Source organism: Ranitomeya imitator, chromosome 3 (genome assembly GCF_032444005.1).
Source record: "Ranitomeya imitator isolate aRanImi1 chromosome 3, aRanImi1.pri, whole genome shotgun sequence".
Taxonomy (NCBI): Eukaryota; Metazoa; Chordata; class Amphibia; order Anura; family Dendrobatidae; genus Ranitomeya; species Ranitomeya imitator.
This window is the reverse complement of record NC_091284.1, coordinates 174,103,441-174,127,082: the sequence shown is the minus strand read 5'-3', so window position 1 is coordinate 174,127,082 and position 23,642 is coordinate 174,103,441. Positions and strand designations below refer to the sequence as shown.

The 23,642-nt window shown below is 45.3% G+C and overlaps 1 protein-coding gene across 1 annotated transcript; it reads left to right on the top strand.

Moving 5' to 3' along the window:
- Positions 1-611: 611 nt before the first annotated feature.
- Positions 612-2,488, top strand: MID1IP1 (MID1 interacting protein 1). The gene has a single exon (XM_069761614.1). It carries the CDS (start codon positions 920-922, stop codon positions 1,361-1,363), a length of 444 nt encoding a protein of 147 aa, XP_069617715.1. The 5' UTR covers positions 612-919; the 3' UTR covers positions 1,364-2,488.
- Positions 2,489-23,642: the final 21,154 nt, after the last annotated feature.

Sequence of the window (23,642 nt, the reverse complement as noted above, 5' to 3'; positions counted from 1 at the left end):
TATACTACGTGGCTGAGCAATATACTACATGGGCTGGACAATATACTACGTGGGCTGGGCAGTATACTACGTGGGCTGGGCAATATACTACATGGGCTGGACAATATACTATGTGGGCTGGGCAATATACTACGTGGGCTGTGCAATATACTACGTGGGCTGTGCAATGTACTGCGTGGGCTGGGCAATATACTGCGTGAGCTGGGCAATATACTACGTGGGCTGGGCAATATACTACGTGGGCTTTGCAATGTACTGCGTGGGCTGGGCACTATACTACGTGGGCTGTGCAATCTACTACGTCGCGGCCGGACGGATCCTGTGTATTTAATGTATTATTCTAAAATCTTCCTAAATAGTCTAGAATAGCCGATGCGTTAGAATCGGGCCACCATCTAGTACAGATATAAGCCGATTGATACACAGGTGATGGAGAGATATAAATCAGACAGATCATGTAGACTGCAGAGGGTAATGAGTTCTGCTGGAGCATGATGCAAGCAGTGTGGGGATTAGCCAGCTGAGGCCATGTCCTTACTGGGCAGCCGGCTGTGAGGTGAGGAGGCTGGGGAGGAGTCCTCCGCCGGAGTCAGTGTTACTCTCGGTCATTCCGCGCTGTGAACCGGCTCCATCCTGCTGTAGTGCGAGGGGCGCTGTACTGAGGGGCTGGCACTCGGAGCTGCACCTTTCTTCCTCCCAGGGTATATATGCATTGTGCAGAAGGAGTGGCTACCAGCACAGCGAGTCATCTCCAGGAGCTGGGAAGGCAGAGCCCTGACATAGCAGAAGCTCCTACTACCCAGCGGCTGCTGCACACTGCTAGTGACAGCCATCAGCATCTCCACCATCTACCAGGATCCATCACCAGCTGCCAGGATCCATCACCAGCTGCCAGGATCCATCACCAGCCACCGCCACAATGATGCAGATCTCCGACTCCTACAGCCAGAAGCATTCCTTGTTCAATGCCATGAACAGGTTTATTGGAGCGGTGAACAATATGGACCAGACTGTCATGGTGCCCAGCCTGCTGAGGGACTTGCCTCTAGACATGGAGGGGATGAAGGAAGAGGTCACTAACAGCAATGGGGCTGCCAATTATTTCACCAGGAGGGACATGCACGGCTACTACATCCTGCTGAAATCTATCAGGAATGACATTGAATGGGGGATCCTGCAAGGAGATGAGAGGAAGAAGGACACCAACAGGCTGGAGGAGTCTGATGGAGGAGAAGATCTGGAGAAGCTCTTCCACTACCACCTCACTGGCCTGCACACAGTGCTCAGCAAACTCACCAGGAAAGCCAACATCCTCACCAACAGATACAAGGAGGAGATCGGATTTGGCAGCTGGGGACATTGATTCTAGCACTGTTTGTAACTGTTGTTATTAGTTTCCTATTTCTATTATTTTATGATGGGGGGTTGGTTTCTTTTTCATGATTTTTTTTGTATTATTTGAAGACTGTGGAGGAAGCTGGGAGTAAGGGATCATCATATTTAGCGTAACTTAAGTTAGGGGTTTTTGGTAATACTCATGACATGAGTAAGGTTTCCTGTGATACACCTGTGTGTCAGAACCATGCAATGACTAAGAATGCATCTAAGCAGCCCCAAGTAACCCTTGCCTTGCCTAGGAAGAAAAATGTCGTTTTTGAGACTCTTTGGTAATTTACTAGAGCTGTGATGCCCCTTGGCATTATGATGCATGGGGACCCTCTTGCGTTATTTAGTGTGTTAATGTGCAGAAATCTAATGAGGGTCACCAGGGGTTAATGTATCAATGATTGGACACTTGATTATAAGGTGAAGAGATACAAGATCATTGTGCTCCTTGCACTTGGTTGGTAGAAGAGCCAGGACTGTGTCCTGGGCAGATGGGTGGGGTGCAGCTGTAGACATTCTAGCACAGATTGCATCAGCCTTTCATGATTTTGCACTATTTTTTTTTTTTTTAAAGGAAGTAGTTTGTAAATGTGTTTCACTTACTTTGCACTGTACCAGTAATATTTATGCTGGGGTAGAGGATGAGAGGTGCAAGGCAAAAACACAACACCACTGTAGTCACCATGGGCTCCTGCATCAGTGTGATCTGCAGTGCATGAAGACAATGGATTCTGTGTGTGTGCCTGACATTCAGAGTGCCGCTGACCACCTAAATAAAATGTCAAAATCCATTGACCAATATGTATGACAGATTGATCCATGAGTCCCAATACGTTGTCGGATACACGTCTTTGTCTTTCCCATCCCTCATTCTTTTGCACGTTGTATTAGTTGGCGAGCTATAAGCAGGCAACGAGGCCGTTAAGCCAATGGCATCCGGACTGTTCATCATTGCTTACATGTTGGAACTAATGATACACTGTCGATTTAATCCGATAGAATGTGGAACGGTTCCTTGTCATATGCACAGTAACAAAAGATAAAGCTTTTTTTTATTTTGGCAAATATTCTATTTTAATAAATAACACAACGTGTTCATACATTCCATGTATACGCTTGTTATGTACGACAGTATGTAAATACATATGAATGAATCATAATCTGTACTTCAAGAACCTGTCCGGTAAAACTGCCTCATCCACAGATGATCTAACAGGGGGACATGGCCTGAGATTGTTGCCATGCAGGCTTGTCTTCGTGTGGAATGGGGATTGGTGGGCGACACTCCCTCCATACAGAACGAAAGTCATCATGAAATCCACCCAACATGGATGCCACAATACATGGACATTTTTAGGATATGCCATAGCTTAAAAATGTACAAGTATATGTTAGTATACAAAATAGATTACATTTATTTATCTATGTTAGAATTTATGGTCTAGATAATCCCATCAAACTTGTATTTAGGTTTATTATACATATCTATACAGTATTTCATATAAATTGTTGTGATATGCATTTTCGAATGCTTTACTAGGCCATGCCCTGCTCTACAAGGGGTCTCACAAGCGTCCATTGAACTAAACAGATGCTCTTTGATTTTAACTGTTGCCATGCAATGCTTCATTTTCCAGTGCTGCAGGGAAAACAAGCAATTACCGGTACATTGTGTGGTTTCATCACTATTGCAGCAGACTGCTTTGGCACCCAGCGGCATGGAGCCATCCTCCCCTCCTTCTTCAGCGATCAGCTGCATACTTGGACGTAAGGGACATATACACATTTAAAATAAATCACACTGATTCCCTACCGACATTTTGATACCTCTATTAAATGTAACAGTGAAGTGAACTGAGAACACTCCATTTTTCACTGATTAAATGATTGTCAGTCTCTGTTCCATTTTTGCTGAAGGGTCAGTGATTACAATAGGTTTGCGGATATGTCCAGGAGATAATTATCAGACAACAATGCTCCTCATTCAGAGTAGTTGCTGGCTGGAAATACCTGTTGTACTGCATTGCCTATAACAAGACTGTCACACCGGTTGTAATGTACCAGATTGAATGAAAGTTTTTAATGACTCATCCACTTAAAACTAGATTGACGTAATTGATACTGAGAAGGCTTAGTCCTTACATAAAACAAGGGATAGAGCATTAAGTTCTTTATGTAACAGGTCATCTTTGCTATTTCCAGAATAATTTTCTAAGTGCAATTGTCACCTAAAGTGCTTTACCAACCCACCGCAGAGGTCCCTTTTATATCATCTGTGCTGGCATTCTCCAACACTATGAGTGGTAGGCACAAATCCGTGCACTAGGGTATAAAGGACGGTGCCAACATGACTCATACATAGGATTTTGAGGGTTCCCCGTACTGGAACATGCAATCATAACAATACACACATCACGTTTTCTTCCACCTAAAATATTTTTTTTAATATTGACAGCTTTTTAGCATATATAGCAATGCAAAATTACAAAAAAAACCTTCACACCAGTTTCAAAAGATAGTCACAACATTCACGTATTCTAATCTCATCAGTGTAATATACTTTGGTGTTCACAGCCAGCAGCTGAAAAACCATGCTGAACTCACTACATTTAGTGAGTCCTCCGCCATGCGTGATGAGTGCATGTCCTGACCTAGAGGTGAAAATAATCTCACAATAACCTATTTGTTAAATGCACCAATTAATTCTCAAACAGAGGATGAAACAAAAAAATGTCAAGGCTTAATTCATCAGTCCAATTCAAATCCATACCGACATATAGAAAACATAATGGGCCTGATTCATCAAAGTTTTCTGGCGCAAGTGGTGGCTCGGATAAAATTATGCAACTTTTGTTGTTCTCACGCCTTTCCCCCCAACGCCACAAAAGTAGGTGCAGCTTGGACAGGGGTGTGGCAGTATATGTACAGCGTGGGCTCACACGGTGATCCAGGGCAGGTGTCAGCTCTATCTGAGCGCTGACACCCTGCAGCAACGCCCACAATCGGTACTAGCACCAATGACGGACATTTAACCCCACTGATGCCACTGCCAACAGTGACAGAGATATCGAGGAGCATCGCAGAGGGAGATCCCTTTCTGCTCCCATCAGCACAATAGTTGCGATTGTTTTGTGCTGAGGGTCTCGCAAGATGGCCGCAGGGTCCTGCAGGGAAGGTGGCTTGTGAGCGCCTGCTAAGAGCAGGAGCAGACACTCCTCTTCCCCTGCCTGTCAGACACTGCTCCGATGCCCTGCAGTGCAGAAGCATTGCAGAGTACCAGATCAGGGATCCGTCAGTAGAAAAACAATCGAGAAAACAATCGCAGAATCATTGAAGCGTTCCAGAGTTATGACCTCATATAGTGACAGTGAATAGAAAAAAAATGGCCTTGTCAGGAAGGTGAAAACAGGCTTTGGGGTGAAGGGGTTAAATAAAACAGGCCAGCCACATACACTGTATTGTTATCCTAATGATCAGTGTTCCCCAAGTTCAGTCAGGATTTCCTTAGTATTGCCCAGGTGAGAATTCCATCTAAACAGGCAACAATTCCATCACCTGGGCCATACTAAGGAAATCCTAAAAACACGACCTGTTGGTGGCTCTTGAGGACCGGTGTTGGGGAACACTGCACTAGACTCTAATTTCACTGAATATCTGCTAATCCTAAAGGTACTGCATATGTTTGATACTCACAGACTTGTGATACTGGCTCATTTTCCTCAGTAAAATAATGACAGACTAATATTTTTGACTGATTTGGTTCTCGCTTACGTCTATGAGGACTTGTGTGAAAAACTGATGTAGTTTTAGGCCAAATTTATGCAGCATTTTAGTAAATGCTGAAGGGTTCGCTAATTTCCAAGCACCACTATTGGTTTTAAGTGCAAAATAAGAAAGGGTGCCATGTGTGAATGTTTCTGATTGCATGAGGCACACAGACGTGAGCAGAGGCCTGAGGGGCTGAAGTGGAGGCGACTTATCAGGTAACTACTAATTGTTTTGTAATTTTATAGCATTTCCTTCACCTTGGCCAAATTTGGGTTTCCATATTTAAGTTTGAACATGAGAGAACATGCGGAATGTACCTGGAGTGCTGGAAGCAAATGTTGAAACAGAACATGCTTGTATGAAGGGTTCACTGAAATGTAGCATAGCAGCAGATTTCCATGCAGGTGAAACTGCAGAGAACACAAATTCTTCTAGTTTATGCGGCAGACCATAATAAATTGGATATACGGTAGCTGCACACATTGAGAGGACCCACTAGGCAGGTGGCCAAAAGTCAGCAACACAGAATTTAATTGAGGTCTCATCCAATTAACACAATACATGCTAATTAATACAATGAATATGCCGAGATTTAAGTGTGTTGAGGATAATGGGATGAAGCCTCCTTACTCTACTGATTAGGGGTGATTCTGGAGTAAAGATCCCTCCTGAAAGGCCACGAAAATTCAAGAACAGCTTCAAGGTAGTGATTTTAACTCTCTGCTTTACTGCTACAGACCGAGGTGTATATATCATTTTGCAAGTACTAATAGGTATATGGCAATCCATGCATTTCACTGGAGGTATTAGTAAAGATGTATAACCTCGCTTCTAAGAAAATATGGACATTCCGCAGTTAACACCAGTGAGGTCTCAGTTATCAAGTATCCAATATTGTGATTTATGGTGTGTGACTGAAATGAAGGCTGATTTTGCTACAGTGCATTGTAATATGGGTCAAAACAAAAACCATTAATAAGCCATGTGATTTTACCATTCATAAAGGTTCCTTATGCAAACAGATTGTACGTCGTCAGCAAGCTATAAGTTAACATAGTAACATAGTAAGGCCGAAAAAAGACATTTGTTCATCCAGTTCAGCCTATATTCCATCATAATAAATCCCCAGATCTACGTCCTTCTACAGAACCTAATAATTGTATGATACAATATTGTTCTGCTCCAGGAAGACATCCAGGCCTCTCTTGAACCCCTCGACTGAGTTCGCCATCACCACCTCCTCAGGCAAGCAATTCCAGATTCTCACCGCCCTAACAGTAAAGAATCCTATTCTATGTTGGTGGAAAAACCTTCTATCCTCCAGACGCAAAGAATGCCCCCTTGTGCCTGTCACCTTCCTTGGTATAAACAGATCCTCAGCGAGATATTTGTATTGTCCCCTTATATACTTATACATGGTTATTAGATCGCCCCTCAGTCGTCTTTTTTCTAGACTAAATAATCCTAATTTTGCTAATCTATCTGGGTATTGTAGTTCTCCCATGCCCTTTATTAATTTTGTTGCCCTCCTTTGTACTCTCTCTAGTTCCATTATATCCTTCCTGAGCACCGGTGCCCAAAACTGGACACAGTACTCCATGTGCGGTCTAACTAGGGATTTGTACAGAGGCAGTATAATGCTCTCATCATCTGTATCCAGACCTCTTTTAATGCACCCCATGATCCTGTTTGCCTTGGCAGCTGCTGCCTGGCACTGGCTGCTCCAGGTAAGTTTATCATTAACTAGAATCCCCAAGTCCTTCTCCCTGTCAGATTTACCCAGTGGTTTCCCATTCAGTGTGTAATGGTGATATTGATTCCTTCTTCCCATGTGTATAACCTTACATTTATTATTGTTAAACCTCATCTGCCACCTTTCAGCCCAAGTTTCCAACTTATCCAGATCCATCTGTAGCAGAATACAATCTTCTCTTGTATTAACTGCTTTACATAGTTTTGTATCATCTGCAAATATCAATATTTTACTGTGTAAACCTTCTACCAGATAATTAATGAATATGTTGAAGAGAACAGGTCCTAACACCGACACCTGCGGTACTCCACTGGTCACAGCGACCCAGTTAGAGACTATACCATTTATAACCACCCTCTGCTTTCTATCACTAAGCCAGTTACTAACCCATTTACACACATTTTCCCCCAGACCAAGCATTCTCATTTTGTGTACCAACCTCTTGTGCGGCACGGTATCAAACGCTTTGGAAAAATCGAGATATACCACGTCCAATGGCTCACCGTGGTCCAGCCTATAGCTTACCTCTTCATAAAAACTGATTAGATTGGTTTGACCGGAGCGATTTCTCATAAACCCATGCTGATATGGAGTTAAACAGTTATTCTCATTGAGATAATCCAGAATAACATCCTTCAGAAACCCTTCAAATATTTTACCAACAATAGAGGTTAGACTTACTGGCCTATAATTTCCAGGCTCACTTTTAGAGCCCTTTTTGAATATTGGCACCACATTTGCTATGCGCCAGTCCTGCGGAACAGACCCCGTCGCTATGGAGTCACTAAATATCAGAAATAATGGTTTATCTATTACATTAGTTAGTTCTCTTAGTACTCGTGGGTGTATGCCATCCGGACCCGGAGATTTATCTATTTTAATCTTATTTAGCCGGTTTCGCACCTCTTCTTGGGTTAGATTGGTGACCCTTAATATAGGGTTTTCACTGTTTCTTGGGATTTTATATAGCATTTCATTTTCCACCGTGAATACCGTGGAGAAGAAGGTGTTTAATATGTTAGCTTTATCCTCGTCATCTACAACCATTCTTTCCTCACTATTTTTTAAGGGGGCCTACATTTTCAGTTTTTATTCTTTTACTATTGATATAGTTGAAGAACAGTTTGGGATTAGTTTTACTCTCCTTAGCAATTTGCTTCTCTGTTTCCTTTTTGGCAGCTTTAATTAGTTTTTTAGATAAAGTATTTTTCTCCCTATAGTTTTTTAGAGCTTCAATGGTGCCATCCTGCTTTAGTAGTGCAAATGCTTTCTTTTTACTGTTAATTGCCTGTCTTACTTCTTTGTTTAGCCACATTGGGTTTTTCCTATTTCTAGTCCTTTTATTCCCACAAGGTATAAACCACTTACAGTGCCTATTTAGGATGTTCTTAAACATTTCCCATTTATTATCTGTATTATTATTAAGCTATAAGTTAAGTAGGTCATGTAAAATAAATCAGTGGCATACACAGAAAAATAAGAAGACCCAAAGCAAAAATAAAAAATGACTAACCCTCTTTTTAAAAAACGAAGAAAAAAACGAAACAAAGTCCAAAATGCAATATAAATTACCATATTTATTAAAATATGTATAATATAGTGTAACGGTGGGAAAAAAATACCATAAAAAGCACAACACCAGGGACATGTAAATGGCAGCACTAAAAATAAGTTAAATATATAACCACAGTGTAAGAACAACATATATGTGCATACCTGTGTCAATAAGCCATAAAATATATAGCAAGCAGATTTACCAAATGAATATTATAAAGTGCATTTGCAAATTTAATTAATTGGTGGCAAAAAGGAGACAGAATAGTGATGCTGATAATAAATATTGGTGCAATCTATTGGCGCTAAATCATAGTCATGGTGACCAGTGAGCTATAAAGCACCCAGCGGGCAAGCAAAAAAAAAAAAAAGCCCCCAAAAAAAACAAAATAAAAATCGGAGTAGAGGTCAAAAAGAAGCCACCTGGTATTACCTGCTGAATGGGATGAACGTCCCTGGGATGTGCCGAACCCCGACGTGCGTTCGAAACTGACATACTTACTGCCCTGGCCATGCGGTGTGTTCCGTACTGTGTTCCAGCGTTGCAAGCTCTGTTCTTAAAGAGCTAGTGCGTGTACCTGCAGACATGCCCCCAGTCAGTGGCTGGGAGGCATCCTATATAAAAGGCAATAGGGAGGAGGATTAATAACATTGAGTCTTTAGTGAGTGAAGTGTGCTAATAGTGAATAGTTAGGTCCCCTGGTCCTTGTGTGGCTAGGTCCTGAACCCAAACCCCGGGTCCATTTGTGGCCAGTGCCTGAACCTCATTCTTTGGTTTGTGTGTGGCCAGAGCTTGAACCTGGTCCTTTGGTGGCCAGAGCCTGAAATTGCTCCTGAACGTGTGCACATAGCCTGACAGCGCTGCCGACAATAACTGAGTTCAGCGGCTCTGCCAATGTACACTGCACAAGATGCTTAGAGCTGACGTACATTCTGCAAATTATAACACACTAGTAGCAGAGACTAAAGGCCCCGTCACACATAGCGACGCTTGAGCGATTCCGACAACGATACGACCTGTCAGGGATCGCTCAAGCGTCGCTATGTGGTCGCTGGTGAGATGTCACACAGTGCGATCTCCCCAACGACGCAGCAGCGATGCGGCGACCTGTAGCGACCTGTAGAACGATGCTATTTCATGATGATTCAATGGGACGTCCTGTCAGCGAGGTCGTTGGTAAGGTGTCAAACACAGCGATGTGTGCTACCCAGCGGGACCTCAACGATCAAAAAATGGCCCAGGCCATTCCGACACGACCAGCGATCTCACAGCAGGAGCCTGATCGCTGCTACGTGTCACACACAGCGAGATCGCTACTGAGATCGCTGTTGCGTCACAAAACTTGTGACTCAGCAGCGATCTCGCTGTGTGTGACGGGGGCTTTAGCGCTACACCCTGGCAGAGTAAGTAAACCTCAGTTTGTTGTTTTGTTTTTTTTTCACTAATAACCAAGTTTACAGGTAAAAACTTTTCCAAAAGGGGACTACTCCATAAAAAGCTGGAACAAACTCACATCTTCTATGGAAAGAAGGAATTGAACTGACCATAGTTAATGTCCCACTGGCCACAGGGCCCTGGTCAGCTGCAGGGGCATCTCCTTAGTACACATGCTTTGTTTTGAGAAGAATCTCAAGGTTGAAATCAGTACAATTTCATGTAAGGCTATGTGCACACGTTCAGGTTTTTTCGTGTTTTTTTCGCGGTTTTTCGCGGTAAAAACGCTATAAAAACTCATTAAAAACGCATACATTATGTATTCTATCATTTAGAATGCATTCTGCATGTTATGTGCACATGGATGCGAAAAAACCGCATCGCGGTAAAAAAATGAGTATGTTCATTATTTTTGTGGATTTTCTGCGTTTTTCCCGCAATTCTATGCATTTGGGAAAAAACGCACAAAAACGCGTCAAAATCGCGGTAAAAACGCACGCGGATTTCTGGCAGAAATGTCCGGTTTTTGTCAGGAAAATTTCTGCAAGAAATCCTAAACGTGTGCACATAGCCTAAGGCTGTGTGCACACGTTGCGTTTTTTTCGCAGTTTTTCCTGATAAAAACGCTATAAAACCGCAAAAAAACACATACAATAAGCATCCCATCATTTAGAATGAATTCCGCATGTTTTGTGCACATGATGCGTTTTTTTTCCGCGAAAAAAACACATAGTGGCAAAAAACGCAGCATGTTCATTAATTTTCCGTTTTTTTTGCGGATTTCCCACTCCAAAATGCATTGGGAAGTGTCCGGAAAAAACCGCGGCAAAAACGCGTCAAAACCGTGGCAAAAACGTGTCAAAACCGCGGCAAAATCGCAGCAAAAACGCATGCGGTTTTCTTGCGGATTTCTTGCAGAAAATGTCCGGAATTCTCAGGAATTTTCTGCAAGAAATCCTGAACGTGTGCACATAGCCTTAATGTTACAAAGAAAGCATGTAATAAGTCGAAACTGAAATATTCAGTAAAATCTGCAGATGTCAAAGATTTCTATTTCTATGTACACTGCTCAAAAAAATAAAGGGAACACAAACAAAAGAATATAACTCCAAGTACTGTATATACTCGAGTATAAGCTGACCCGAGTATAAGCTGACCCCCTAATTTTGCCACAAAAAACTGGGAAAACTTAATGACTCGAGTATAAGCCTAGGGTGGGAAATGCAGCAGCTACCGGTAAATGTCAAAAATAAAAATAGATACCAATAAAAGTAAAATTGATTGAGACATCAGTAGGTTAAGTGTTTTTGAATATCCATATTGAATCAGGAGCCCCATATAATGCTCCATACAGTTCATGATGGGCCCCATAAGATGCTCCATACAAAATATGCCCCATATAATGCTCCATACAGTTCATGATGGGCTCCATAAGATGCGCCATATTAAAATATGCCCCATATAATGCTACACAAATGTTGATTATGACCCCATAAGATGCTCCATATAGACATTTGCCCTATACAATGCTGCACAAATGCTGATTATGGCCCTATAAGATGCTCCATACAGACATTTGCCCCATATAATGCTTCACAAATGCTGAATATGGCCCCATAAGATGCTCCATACAGATATTTGCCCCATATAATGCTGCACAAAAGGTGATTATGGCCCCATAAGATGCTCCATACAGACATTTGCCCCATATAATGCTACACAAATGCTGATTATGGCCCCATAAGATTCTCCATAGACACATTTGCCCTGTATAATGCTCCACAAATGCTGATTATGGCCCCATAAGATGCTCCATAGACACTTTTGACCCGTATAATGCTGCACAAATGCTGATTATGGCCCCATAAGATGCTCCATAGAGATATTTACCTCATATAATGCTGCACAAATGGTGATTATGGCCCCATAAGATGCTCCATAGAGATATTTACCCCATATAATGCTGCACAAATGGTGATTATGGCCCCATAAGATGCTCCATAGACACATTTACCCCATATGCTATTGCTGCAATTAAAAAAAAAAAATCACATACTCACCTCTCGTCGCTCAGGCCCCTGGCACTTGCTATAGATCACGGCTGGGCTTCCTCTGCACTGACGTTCAGGCAGAGGGCGGCGCGCACACTAATCGTGTCATCGCGCCCTCTGACCTGAGCGTCACTGCAGAGCAAGACGAAGAGGTGCCCAGCAGTGGAACGCGGACAGGTGAATATCGCGCAATGCCCCCATACTCACCTGCTCCTGGCGTGGCCCCTGCACGTCCCTGGGTCTCCGGGTAACAGGTAACATGGTACCTGTTATGCCGCCACTGCCGCCTTCCCGGGTGTTCTCTTATACTTACCGCTCCTCGGCAGTCCGGCGCGATGCTGCTCCTTCTTTGGCGTCTTCTCTCCTGCTCGCACGGCCGGCTTCTGCTATTCGTTGGAGGTGTGTGCGCACTGGGTTTCACAGTGCACTCGCACTGCCCTCTATCATTTCAGCCGCTCCTTCAGCTCCGCTCTATTCCTCTGGAGGACTCTGACCCGGAAGGTACGCTGCCGCTCTGCTCATCAGGCCGCCTTTTCTGTCTGGAGGTGCCTGATTACGGTTTGTCTTCTACCTTCTCTCTGCTCCCGAGTTTTTCCGTATCAGCCTGCTTTTCAGTCCTTTCCATCTTTTCCTGCATCTCCGTCTACCAATCGTCCCGTTCTTTTCTCCTTTCCATCTGCGGTCATTTCTGTTCGCTTGTTTCGGGTACCAGCTGCCATAGCAGTTCTCTCTTGGGCCTGCTCCTAACGCTCCCTGTATAAGGGGTGGTCTACCAGGTCCCCTCACCCTAGGGAGGTTCGCTGTTGCAGTCCAGTGGGTTCACCCTCTAGAGTCTTCCGAGCCTTACAGTATAATCAGGCCATGGACCCCGCTGGTACCTCAGCCTCCATCCAAGAGGAACTGGCGTTCTTACGGGAGAACCAAACCAGGATCATGGCCTTCCTAAAATCTATGGAATCCCGTTTATCTGCACTCCAGTCTTCTGATCCTGGGAACGCTACCATGTTGGCCAGTGTCCAGCAGGAACAATGCGATACTCAGGGTCATATCCTAAATTATATGTCTTCGGTTGATAACCCTCTTCTTTCCCTACAATCTTCCGCCTCTGCTTCTGCTCCAGCTCTGCATCCATCGCCTCGTTTGGCTAAACCTCCACGCTACTCTGGAGATCCCAAGTTATGTCAGGGATTCCTGAATCAATGTCAGTTACATTTTGAATTACTACCACTACAATATCCCAATGACCGAGCTTAGGTGGCTTTTGTGGTGTCCCATTTGGAGGGAGAGGCTTTGGCCTGGGTTAACCCCCTCTGGGAGCGAGATGATCCTCTTGTCTCTCGACTTTCCACTTTCTTGGAGGCCTTCCGTAAGGTCTTCGATGAGCCTGGGCAACTAGCCTCTACTACCGAGTCTCTTTTTAGCCTCCACCAGGGCACGCTATCTGTCGGCCAGTACGCCATCCGTTTCCATACATTGTCCTCTGAATTGGGGTGGAACAATGAGGCCTTAGTAGGAGCTTTTTGGCGCGGTCTATCTGGTCGTATCAAGGATGAGTTGTCAGGCAGTGACACTCCAACGTCCTTGGAGGATCTCATTTCCCTGGCAACCTGCATAGACTTGCGCTTTCAGGAGCGTCTCCGTGAATCGACCAGGGAGAGAAAACTTCCTCGCCAAGTTCCTTCTACTCGCAGTCCTCCTCGCCCGCTTCGTGTCTCTACTTCTGCGGCTTCGGCTCCTGAGCCCAGGCAAGTGGACCGTATCAAGCCAGCGGAACAGCGCCGTAAGGAAAGACTCACACAGGGTCTCTGCTTCTATTGTTGCAGCGCCTCCCATCTTCTGCGTTCTTGTCCGGTGAGGCCGGGAAACGCCTCCACCTAGGACAGGTAAGAGAGGCCTCCCTAGGTGTCAGTGATACCTCTCTACCCTTTACTCTCTCTGTCTTGTTGAATTTAGGTTCTAGTCACTTTTCTGAGGTGGCTTATGTCGACTCCGGAGCAGCGGGGAATTTTATTCAGCTTGAGGCGGTTAAAAGGTTTCAAATTCATGTCAGATCCTTGGAGACTCCTCGGCAAATAGCTTCAGTCGACGGCAGACCCTTGCGGGAGACCGTTACCTTGGTCACTGAAGAGGTGGAACTTCAGATCAGAGCCTTGCATCGGGAGAGGATCGCCTTCTATGTGTTGCCATCGTTGTCTTATACATTTCTTTTGGACCTTCCTTGGTTAAGAATTCATGAACCTGTCTTGGATTGGCGATCTGGTGATGTCCTATGTTGGGGGCAGTCCTGTCAGTCAACTTGCCTGCACACAGTCCAGCCTATAACGTCTTCCCGGTCTACTACTGTGCCTGCAGATCTACCTTTGGCCTACGGCTCCTTTGCAGACGTCTTCATCAAGAAGGAGGCGGAGACTTTACCTCCACATCGTCCATACGACTGCCCTATCGACCTCGTCCCAGGTTCAACCCCGCCTAGGGGTCGAATCTATCCTCTGAACCCTCTCGAATCCCAAGCCATGACTGACTATATCCAAGAGAATTTGGCCAGGGGTTTCATCTGGAAGTCCTCTTCTCCTGCGGGCGCGGGTTTCTTTTTTGTCAAGAAGAAGGATGGATCTCTCGGTCCCTGTATCGACTACAGGGGTCTTAACAGTATTACTATTAAGAACAAATACCCACTCCCTCTGATCCCGGAACTTTTTGATCGGCTTCGGGGAGCATGAATCTTTACCAAACTAGATCTTCGTGGGGCCTACAACCTAATCCGAATCCGTTCCAGAGATGAGTGGAAAGCTGCTTTTAACACCAGGGATGGTCACTATTAGTATATGGTCATGCCCTTTGGCCTATGCAATGCCCACGCGGTATTCCAAGAGTTCGTGAATGATGTCTTTCGAGATCTTTTATATTCTTGTGTGGTGGTATACTTGGACGATATTCTTGTTTACTCTCCAGATCTGTCTACCCATAGAAGGGACGTCCGTCTTGTTCTTCGGCGTTTGAGAGAGAATCGTCTTTTTGCCAAAGCTTGAAAAGTGCGCCTTTGAACTGTCTTCTCTTCCGTTCCTGGGTTACATCATCTCAGACTCTGGTCTAAGTATGGATCCTGAGAAGGTGTCTGTCATGCTCAACTGGCCTCGTCCTCATGGTATCAAAGCAATCCAACGATTTATTGGTTTTGCAAACTATTATCGACAATTCATTCCTCACTTTTCCTCTTTGTCCGGACCTATTACCACTCTGATTCGCAAAAGTTCCAATCCTCACATCTGGTCATCTGAGGCAAACGAGGCTTTCCTGTCTTTGAAACAAGCCTTCGCCACAGCTCCCGTACTTCATCACCCCGAGACCAAGAAACCTTTTATTCTTGAGGTAGACGCTTCTGCTGTGGGAGCTGGAGCGGTACTTTCTCAAAAGTCTCCAGCTGAACGGCTCATCACCTGCGGTTTCTTCTCCAAGACATTCTCTTCTTCAGAATGGAATGATTCCATTGGAGACAAGGCGTTATTGGCCATCAAGTTGGCCTTGCAAGAGTGGAGGTATCTTTTGGAAGGAGCCGTTCATCCGTTCAAGATCTACACAGACCACAAGAATCTAGCTTATATCCATTCAGCAAAGATACTTAATCCCTAGCAAGCTAGATGGTCTTTGTTTTTCGCCCGTTTTAATTTTGAGTTGCACTTCCGTCCTGGAAATAAAATCTCAAGGCTGATGCACTCTCTAGATCCTTTTTGTCTATTGATACAGAGGAAGAACCCACGCACATCTTGGATCCCTCCAAGGTTATCATGGTAGCACCAGTCAATCTATCCTCTTTACCTCCTGGTAAGACTGTCATTTCGAGATGCGACAGGAGGCGGGTCTTACGGTGGGACATGCCTCTAAAATTGCTGGTCATGTTGGTTTCAAGAAAACTCCTATGCTCGTGTCTCGTTTCTACTGGTGGCCAACCCTTTCTCAAGATGTCCAAAGATTTATAGTCTCATGTCCATCCTGTGCCAAGAACAAGGTTCTGAAGCGGTTACCCTCTGGTCTTCTTCTTCCACTTCCTGTTCAATTGGCTCCATGGCAACACATTGCAATGGACTTTATCAACGACTTGCCTCGTTCTTCTGGCTGCACCGTCATTCTTGTGGTTGTGGACAGGTTCTCCAAGATGGCTCACTTCATACCTCTTCCTGGTTTGCCTTCTGCACCTGACTTGGCAAAAGTTTTTGTCCACCATATTTTTTGTATTCATGGTTCATATATTTACAGAGAGCCCTCCAGAACGGGGAGGTTCGACCAAGTCACTCTGACGGGAGTTAGAGAAATGATGGAGAAAAGTAACCAAACTCTGATTTGGTTTGGACTTTATCAACGACTTGCCTCGTTCTTCTGGCTGCACCGTCATTCTTGTGGTTGTGGACAGGTTCTCCAAGATGGCTCACTTCATACCTCTTCCTGGTTTGCCTTCTGCACCTGACTTGGCAAAAGTTTTTGTCCACCATATTTTTTGTATTCATGGCTTTCCTCAACATATCGTTTCAGACAGGGGAGTCCAATTATTAACCAATCAAAAGAATACTTGAAGATAAATAATTAAAGAGAAAATACTTAAAAGTTCAAACTGCTTTATTAGACACCACTAGAACAATACACAAATAAGTTAAAAACAAGATCACTCCCTGAGGAAGCAGAACGTGTGAAACGCGCGTTGGAGTGTGAGGATGCAGCTTGGGCGCATTCATCATGAGCACTGGTTAGTATATACATATACTTATTTGCACTATGCACTATGCACTTTCCAAAATATCTGCCATCTTTTGAAACCTGCTAAAGGCTACTTTATGTGGAAGATTTGTGCAATACATCAAAAGGCTGTTTACATTGGCTGTAGGCATACATATTGGGTTACTCTCTTTTCCTTATTTACGTCCCATTGTGGACATAGACCTTGGCGGTGTGATAGTTTTAAAGGATATTTCTTTCTTCTTTTGTTACCAGTGCTCAGATACTATAAAAAGAGGTATTTCTTGATGTATATCTAGTGACAATATGAATGTCCAAGACTGCCCCTCTTGTTTTTAACTTATTTGTGTATTGTTCTAGTGGTGTCTAATAAAGCAGTTTGAACTTTTAAGTATTTTCTCTTTAATTATTTATCTTCAAGTATTCTTTTGATTGGTTAAAAGTTTGGTATCTACTTGAAGTGTATATATTGTAATTTTGGGATTTTTTCCTCTTCGGATTAAAGGGGAGTCCAATTAACCTCCCGGTTCTGGAGGGCTCTCTGTAAATATATGAACATCACGCTTGACTTCTCCTCTGCCTACCACCCTCAGTCCAACGGTCAAGTGGAACGTACAAATCAGACTTTGGTTACTTTTCTCCATCATTTCTCTAACTCCCATCAGAGTGACTTGGTCGATTTACTTCCTTGGGCAGAATTCGCATGCAACAATCATACCAGTGAATCTTCTTCCAAGTCTCCTTTCTATGTCATCTACGGGCAACATCCTGGAGATCTTCTGTTCGGGGAATTCTCCAGGATTTGGCAGGAGACCAAGACCGCTCTTGAGATAGCTCTTGACAGGATGAAAAGACATGCGGACAAGAGGCGTTTAGATCCTCCACTATATCATCCTGGTGATAAGGTGTGGTTGTCTTCCAGGTTCGTTCGCTTAAAAATTCCCTCACGTAAGTTGGGTCCCCGCTATATTGGACCCTTTGAGGTTCTGGCCCGCATTAATGATGTTTCTTACAAATTAAGGTTACCCTCCTTGCTCCGTATCCCCAATTCTTTCCACGTTTCCCTCCTGAAGCCAATCGTTCTTAACCAGTTTCATGCATCCACTGCTCGGTCCCCTCGGCCTGTCTCCACTGATGATGTTTTTGAAGTTAGGGACATCCTGGCTATGAAAAGACTTAGAGGTAGGACTTATTTCCTGGTGGATTGGAAGGGTTTTGGTCCTAAGGAGAGGTCTTGGGAGCCTCGGCAGAACATTCAGGCTCCTCAAATCTTGCCAAGATTTTTTTCCGGTCTTAGGAGGGAGGGACGTAAGGGGGGATACTGTTACGCCGCCACCGCCGCCTTCCCGGGTGTTCTCTTATACTTACCGCTCCTTGGCGGTCCTGCGCGAACCTGCTCCTTCTTCGGCATCTTCTCTCCTGCTCGCACGGCCGGCTTCTGCTGGGTTTCACAGTGCGCGCACACTGCCCTCTATGATTTCAGCCGCTCCTTCCACTCTACTCTATTTCTCTGGAGGACTCTTACCCGGAAGGTACACTGCCGCTCTCCTTATCAGTCCGCCTCTTCCGTCTGGAGGTGCCTGATTATCATTTGTCTTTAGCAAGTGACTCTGGCCTTCACGTCTTCCATCGGTCTCTCCATTGTACCTTGTGATATTTCTTGTGCCTAACCCTTGGCCTTCTTTTGTTTTTTCTTTTAGTTCTGGTCGTCCCCAACCTCCATTGCACCTGTGTACTTGTGTTCCCATTGTGCCAGTCTGCTGCTTGTCATTTCCTCATCCTGGTTCCAGTATCTCCGCCGTGCATTACGGTTTGTCTTCTACCTTCTCTCTGCTCCCGCGTTTTTCCGTATCAGCGTGCTTTTCAGTCCTTTCCATCTTTTCCTGCATTTCTGTCTACCAATCGTCCCGTTCTTTTCTCCCATCTGCGGTCATTTCTGTTCCCTAGCTTTGGGTACCAGCTGCAGTAGCAGCTCAACGCTGGAAGAAGCTGTCAGCGCCCGGAGAACCAGGGACGTGCAGGGACCGCACCAGGAGCAGGTGAGTACGATTAGACAGCTGCCGCTCCCCCTCCCCTGCCGACCCCAGGGAATAACTCGAGTATAAGCCGAGAGGGGCAATTTCAGCCTAAAAAAAATGGGCTGAAATTCTTGGCTTATACTCGAGTATATACTGTACGGTAAATCAAACTATTGTGAAATCAAACTGTCCACTTAGGAAGCAACACTGTTTGACAATCAATTTCACATGCAGTTGTGCAAATGTAATAGACAACAGATGGAAATTATTGGCAATTATCAAAACACACTCAATAAAGGAGTGGTTCTGCAGGTGGGGACCACAGACCACATCTCAGTACCAATGCTTTCTGGCTGATGTTTTGGTCACTTTTGAATGTTGGTTGTGCTATAAATCTTTCAGCTGCCATGATGAAAACTTAATCTCCGAACAAATAACAAATACTCAGAGATCACCCGAGCAAGGAGTACACTCTCATCACTATTCTAAACACATTCCACTATGTAATGAATAAAGATTTACAACTAGAATATTTCTTTCAATGATATCTAGAATGTGGGATTTTAGTGTTCTCTTTATTTTTTTGAGCAGTGTATATAAACGAGTATCACACACACCAATGAGCAAACAATATCTTGTTTTCCCGTGCATCTGCATTAGATTTATGTCTAGGAATCTTGGTGTTCAAGCTGTTTTTTTTTCTTAGTGAATGACGCATGGTGAGCTTCCTATGGCAGCAAAATATGTAACCAATGTTACAAATGGTTTGGAAGCTGACAGGCTCTCCGTGTAAATTATTGCCAGTGTTTGTCTATCTATCTCTTCCTGTAGGACCTTGATATATTCTGGACTGCAGTATGCCATAAAGATGGCTGTCAGTGCGAATTGAGTGTTTTATTGTTTCTGTAGCACTGGAAGATGTGCAGCTTGTAGAGGCTTTTAACATTAAACCTCTCTTCAAAAGAAAACAAAATCACTACCTTGACTTTCACATTGGAGAAAATAGACGCTTACAGATGTTTTATGAACATTTGCCCATTATACTAAATATGCAGGCTTTACTGGTGAAAGTTAATAAGAGCGCGCGCGGCACAAGGAAGTAAGAAATTATTGCTGCTACTGTGAACTCAAGGCTTTATCTACTTGAGGAGAGGTAAGAAGAGTCAACGCTGGAGCGCCATCTATGACTGGCAGATATCTTCTCTGGGGCACCCTCTTTGAGTGGCACACAACTTCTCTGAGGTACACGCTCTGGGGTACATCTCTGATTGGCAGCTATCTTCTCTGTGGCACCCACTCTCAGTGGCACGCATCTGGGGTACAAGCTCTGGTTGATAGCTATCTTCTTTGAGGCACTCTCTCTGATTGGCAATTATCTTCTCTGGGGCACCCTCTCTGATTGGCAGCTATCTTCTCTGGAGCACTCTCTCTGATTGGCAGCTGTTTTCTCTGAGGCACCCTCTCTGATTGCCAGCTATCTTCTCTGGGCTCTGTCTCTGGTTGGCAGCTATCTTCTCTGGGGCACCTCCTCTGATAGGCAGCTATCTTCTCTGGGGTATGCTCTCTGGTTGACAGCTATCTTCTCTGGTGCACCATTTCTGATTGGCAGCTATCTTCTCCAGGGCACCCTCTCTAGTTGGCAGCTATCTTCTCTGGGGCACTCTCTCTGATTGGCAGCTATCTTCTCTGGGGCACTCTTTCTGATTGGCAGCTATTTTCTCCGGGGCACCTTCTCTACTTGGCAGCTATCTTCTCTGGGGCACCCTCTCTGGTTAGCATCTGTCTTCTCTGGGGCACCCTCTCTGATTGGCAGCTATCTTCTCAGGGGCACCCGCTCTGATTGGCAGCTATTTTCTCTGGGGCATCCTCTCTGGTTGACAGCAATCTTCTCTGGTGCACCATTTCTGATTGACAGCTATCGTCTCTGGGGCACGCTCTCTGATTGGCAGCTATCTTCTCTGGGGTACCCTCTCTGATTGGCAGCTATCTTCTCTGGCGTACCCTCTCTGATTGGCAGCTATCTTTTCTGGGACACCCTCTCTGAGTGACAGCTATTTTCTCTGGTGCACCCTATCTGATTGGCAGCTATTTTCTCTGGGGCATCCTCTCTGATTGGCAGCTAACATCTCTTGGGCACCCTCTCTGGTTAGCATCTATCTTCTCTGGGGCACCCTCTCTGATTGGCAGCTATTTTCTCAGGGGCACCTTCTCTAGTTGGCACCTATCTTCTCTGGGACACCCTCTCTTATTGGCAGCTATTTTCTTCGAGGCGTCCTTTCTGGTTGACAGCTATCTTCTCTGGTGCACCCTCTTTGATTGGCAGCTATTTTCTCTTGGGCATCCTCTCTGATTGGCAGCTATCTTCTCTTGGGCACCCTCTCTGATAGGCAGCTATCTTCTCTGGGGAACCCTCTCTAGTTGGCAGCTATCTTCTCTGGGGCACCTTCTCTAGTTGGTAGCTATCTTCTCTGGGGCACCCTCTCTGGTTAGCATCTATCTTCTCTGGGGTACCCTCTCTGATTGGCAGCTATCTTCTCAGGGGCACCCTCTCTGATTGGCAGCTATTTTCTCTGGGGCATCCTCTCTGGTTGACAGCTATCTTCTCTGGTGTACCATTTATGATTGGCAGCTATCTTCTCTGGAGCACCCTCTCTGATTGGCAGCTATCTTCTCTGGGGTACCCTCTCTGATTGGCAGCTATCTTTTCTGGGACACCCTCTCTGATTGGCAGCTATTTTCTCTGGGGCGTCCTTTCTGGTTGACAGCTATTTTCTCTGGTGCACCCTCTTTGATTGGCAGCTATTTTCTCTGGGGCATCCTCTCTGATTGGCAGCTATCTTCTCTTGGGCACCCTCTCTGAGTGGCAGCTATCTTCTCTGGGGCACCTCTGATTGGCAGCTATCTTCTCTGTGGAACCCTCTCTAGTTGGTAGCTATCTTCTCTAGGGCACTCTCTCTGATTGGCAGCTATCTTCTCTGAGACACCCTTTCTGGTTAGCATCTATCTTCTCTGGGGCACCCTCTCTGATTGGCAGCTATTTTCTCTGGGGCATCCTCTCTGGTTGACAGCTATCTTCTCTGGGGCACCTTCTCTAGTTGGCAGCTATCTTCTCTGGGGCACCCTCTCTGGTTAGCATCTATCTTCTCTGGGGCACCCTCTCTGATTGGCAGCTATTTTCTCTTGGGCATCCTCTCTGGTTGACAGCTATCTTCTCTGGTGCACCATTTCTGATTGGCAGCTATCTTCTCTGGGGAACCCTCTCTAGTTGACAGCTATCTCCTCTGAGGCACTCTCTCTGATTGGCAGCTATCTTCTCTGGGGCCCTCTCTGATTGGCAGCTATTTTCTCTGGGGCGTCCTTTCTGGTTAACAGTTATCTTCTCTGGTGCACCCTCTTTGATTGGCAGCTATTTTCTCTGGGGCATCGTCTCTGATTGGCAGCTATCTTCTCTTGGGCACCCTCTCTTAGTGGCAGCTATCTTCTCAGGGGCACCTTCTCTGATTGGCAGCTATCTTCTCTAAGGCACTATCTCTGATTGGCAGCTATCTTCTCTGGGGCACGCTCTCTGATTGGCAGCAATTTTCTCTGGGGCACCTTCCCTTGTTGGCAGATATCTTCTCTGGGGCACCCTCTCTGGTTAGCATCTATCTTCTCTGGGGCACCCTCTCTGGCAGCTATTTTCTCTGGGGCATCCTCTCTGGTTGACAGCTATCTTCTCTGGTGCACCATTTCTGATTGGCAGCTATCTTCTCTGGGGCACCCTCTCTAGTTGACAGCTAACTTCTCTGAGGCACTCTCTCTGATTGGCAGCTATCTTCTCTGGGGCACTCTCTCTGATTGGCAGCTATTTTCTCCGGGGCACCTTCTCTAGTTGGCAGCTATCTTTTCTGGGACAGCCTCTCTGACTGGCAGCTATTTTCTCTGGGGCGTACTTTCTGGTTGACAGCTATCTTCTCTGGTGCACCCTCTTTGATTGGCAGCTATGTTCTCTGGGGCATCATCTCTGATTGGCAGCTATCTTCTCTTGGGCACCCTCTCTTAGTGGCAGCTATCTTCTCTGGGGCACCCTCTCTGGTTAGCAGCTATCTTCTCTGGGGTACCCTCTCTGATTGGCAGCTATCTTCTCAGGGGCACCCTCTCTGATTGGCAGCTATTTTCTCTTGGGCATCCTCTCTGATTGGCAGCTATCTTCTCTTGGGCACCCTCTCTGAGTGGCAGCTATCTTCTCTGGAGCACCTTCTCTGATTGGCAGCTATCTTCTCTGGGGAACCCTCTCTAGTTGGCAGCTATCTTCTCTGGAGCACTCTCTCTGATTGGCAGCTATCTTCTCTGGTGCACCATTTATGATTGGCAGCTATCTTCTCTGGAGCACCCTCTCTGATTGGCAGCTATCTTCTCTGAGGTACCCTCTCTGATTGGCAGCTATCTTTTCTGGTGCACCCTCTTTGATTGGCAGCTATTTTCTCTGGGGCATCCTCTCTGATTGGCAGCTATCTTCTCTTGGGCACCCTCTCTGAGTGGCAGCTATCTTCTCTGGGGCACCTTCTCTGAGTGGCAGCTATCTTCTCTAGGGCACTCTCTCTGATTGGCAGCTATCTTCTCTGAGACACCCTTTCTGGTTAGCATCTGTCTTCTCTGGGGCACCCTCTCTGATTGGCAGCTATTTTCTCTGGGGCATCCTCTCTAGTTGACAGCTATCTTCTCTGGTGCACCATTTCTGATTGGCAGCTATCTTCTCTGGGGCACCCTCTCTACTTGGCAGCTATCTTCTCTGAGGCACTCTCTCTGATTGGTAGCCATCTTCTCTGGGGCACTCTCTCTGGTTAGCATCTATCTTCTCTAGGGCACCCTCTCTGATTGGCAGCTATCTTCTTAGGGGCACTCTCTCTGATTGGCAGCTATTTTCTCTGGGGCATCCTCTCTGATTGACAGCTATCTTCTCCGGTGCA

What these genes read in the sequence shown, in the direction of transcription:
- MID1IP1 (XM_069761614.1), top strand. Translation starts at nt 920, where the DNA reads ATGATGCAGATCTCCGACTCCTACAGCCAGAAGCATTCCTTGTTCAAT.